The following is a 2,940-nucleotide window of genomic DNA, read 5'->3' as shown; positions in this document are numbered from 1 at the left end:
GAGCATGGACATGTGTCATGGGTCCTCAAGGAAGTCCCCTGCTTTGGGTCCTCTCTGGTCCCTTCTAACTTAAAACTTCTGTATTCACTAACATCACATAACTGAATTTAATATTTCACTTAAATATTTTATGTTGAAAAACCTTCTCAGTTGGATAGATATATAATCACTCATGCCATGAACTCTAGCGTAGACAATGCAAGAGACTTATTGTCATTTGTGAGGCTTAATAAACTTGCACACTTATATACAATATCAAAAAAATAGCCCTAAATTTATCTACTTATTCAACCTACCATCCAAAATGTAGACATTGTGATTGGCAGATGAGTTGAAGAGTATTTGTCTGCTCTGAAAAAATAGCTACACACAACTTTAGAAACTATAGTATTGCAGAAAAAAATTTAAAAACCTGGTAGGAAGCAGACTTCTCTCAGGCATAAAGTATCTAATCTTCAGGCTTTATCTCAAAAGCAACTCAGTTTTATCACAGAAACTTTTCCAGTGCTTGTGAGAAAAGAACAAAACACACACACAAACTACAAAAGATTTTGAATTTCTCACAAGTATTTTGGTACTTAAGCTTTTTATTTTATGATTTTTATGCTTATCCAATTGTTTCATAAACATAATTCTTGCTTCCTGGGAACAATCCTACTTCTGAAAGACAAGAACAAGTCCGAACACCCATCGCTGAATGAGCCTGGGCATATCACTAGGACTCTGTTTTTTAATGTTCACTTACCACCAATGACATAACCTCCTCAGAGTAGCTGGTAAACTCTCAAAAGGTCATGGATCTGACAATGCTTTGGGAAGTATGAGCAGTATGCAAATACATTTTTTATGTACTTCTGTGTATTATATGATACCTATCCAGGATAGTAGGTGCTGAGCCAATTATAGGAGAAGTATGATAAAAAAAAGAACTATTGAAAATAACTTTAGCTAACTTTCCCATTTAGTTTATCACTTCCTCTCTCTATATATATATTTACAATTATACCGTCCTTCCTCAAATAAGACACAGAACCTCTTCTCTTCTCTCAGGGATTTATTGGTCCCTGTGGAACCTGCAAAGAAGGCCATAAACAGTCATGGCCCATGAATGACAATCCATGTTTGTCTTTTCAGTCATGTAGTATCTGCATGACTGAAGTCTGTCAATGTCCGTGTTTCTGTCCGGAACATCTATAACTGCCATGCTTGCTCTGTGTGACGTGGGGACGTGGGGAGACGGCAGATTCACGGGTGGTACTGTCATCCAGTGCGGAAGGCCTTCCCTTTGGGGTCTGACAGGATGACCACACCCCAGCAAGCAATGCCTAGGGGGAAAATAAACAAAACAGTACTTTATGTGCTATGCAAGTACCAAGTGCTTTCATATATGTCAACCCTAATCCTTGATGATTTATTATAGACAAGTGAAGCTCAGGAAAGGAAAGTTGAGAGAAAAAAAATTCTGTTACTTTCCCTATACAGAGAAGTACTTGATCTAAGCCATCTAGTTAAGAAGCTAAGAGATATGAAAAATTAAAATTCTATTCACTCAATTGATCTAAAGAGCTAAAAGAATCACTATATTTTACCAGAAGACATCTTGACCATCACTTAGTATCCTTACAAATAATAACTATGGGGTCACAATACACAGAAGACCTCATATGTGGGCTTTAAACCCATGTCTACAGTTTACCTTCAAAGCCAAAGGTCAAGTGCCCTCACTCAGGCTTTCTCCACAACCTAGAAAAGAAGTATGGGTTTTGGTGACACATAAACCCGGGATCAAAGACTGGCTATGTGTCACATTCTGGATGTCTGACTGCAAACAAATTTACTTCTCTTTGTCTGGGTTTGTTCAACAGGAAAATGGAACTACTATGCTCATACCTATTTCTAATAGCTCTCAATAGGATTAAAAAGATTGAGGCTAGAATTTTCAAAAAAAAAAAAATATATATATATATATATATATATATATGTATGTTATTAAGTGTTACATAGCGTTATTTAAGAAAAAACAAAGCAAAAAAAGTATCCCAACAAATATTTCTTCCCGCCCCGCCCCGCCCGGCCCCGCGAGGCCCGCACGTCTTACTGGAGGGCAAGCCTGCCGCCACGTGACCAACCCAGGTGCCTCGCTTCCCCACCCCCCGCCCCACGTGTCTCATCTCCTCCCTCTCCCTCTCCCTCTCCCCCAGCCCAAGGGTGGTGCCCAGACTCTCACTGATGCCGAAGATCATCTGCGCAATAGTCCCAGGACCCGGGGGATATCCCAGCTTCATGGGCTTCCGCGCCATCCAGTACACATACCCGCCTGCCCCTATCAGCCCCGACCCGGAGAGCACGCGACAGCTCCAGCAGTTATTAAATAGAGGGGCTTGCGCTGGAGAGGCTGGCGCTCCGGGTGCAGTGACCTGTGCGGGCTTAGCGGTGGAGGTGGCCTCGGGAGGCGCAACGAACTTGACAGGGTCAAGGGGCTGTGAAACGAAAGAGCCCATGTTAAGGAAATCAGCGTCAGCCCCAAGTCGGGTCCCATGAACTGACGTAAAAGATGTGCCCGGAAGTAGCGCCGGCGCGCTGCACCGGAAGCTGCCTGAGGGCCACTGGGAAATGTAGTTTCTTCTGCCCCTGGGAGGGAAAGGAACGAGGAGGGGCCTGCTGTCCTGGTGTGGTGTGTGGTTAAAACCTTGGCCATTCCAGAGGCATGCTTTCGTTGTTGTTGTTGTTGTTGTTTTTTAATCCCTCCTAGTCCTTTTAAGAATTTAGCCAACTCCCTAAATGCCTTGAACTCTGTCTCCATAGAGGAAAAGGCTGTGTTTCTCAGTATGAGGCCTCGGGTGTGTCACTTCACGTGACTGCAAGTGTTTGACTTAAAAAGAATTAGGTAGTGTATGCCTAACTTTATGCTGGACCCTTTGCTAAGCGATTATCTGCAGT

General features: G+C 42.7%; 1 protein-coding gene across 2 annotated transcripts; it reads right to left on the bottom strand.

Moving 5' to 3' along the window:
• Window positions 1-569: 569 nt before the first annotated feature.
• On the bottom strand, window positions 570-2,551 carry DMAC1 (distal membrane arm assembly component 1). Of its 2 annotated transcripts, XM_061132888.1 has the most exons (3): window positions 2,228-2,551; window positions 1,697-1,743; window positions 570-1,325 (listed from the first exon to the last, which is right to left on the bottom strand). In XM_061132888.1, exons 1-2 carry the CDS (start codon window positions 2,499-2,501, stop codon window positions 1,712-1,714), a joined length of 306 nt encoding a protein of 101 aa, XP_060988871.1. In that variant the 5' UTR covers window positions 2,502-2,551; the 3' UTR covers window positions 570-1,325; window positions 1,697-1,711. The 2 variants fall into 2 exon arrangements, with proteins under 2 accessions (XP_060988871.1, XP_060988870.1); XM_061132887.1 differs by lacking the exon at window positions 1,697-1,743.
• Window positions 2,552-2,940: the final 389 nt, after the last annotated feature.

The sequence above is a fragment of the Dama dama genome, chromosome 29 (genome assembly GCF_033118175.1).
Source record: "Dama dama isolate Ldn47 chromosome 29, ASM3311817v1, whole genome shotgun sequence".
Taxonomy (NCBI): Eukaryota; Metazoa; Chordata; class Mammalia; order Artiodactyla; family Cervidae; genus Dama; species Dama dama.
The sequence above is the reverse complement of the archived record's forward strand: the minus strand, read 5'-3'. Positions and strand labels throughout refer to the sequence as shown.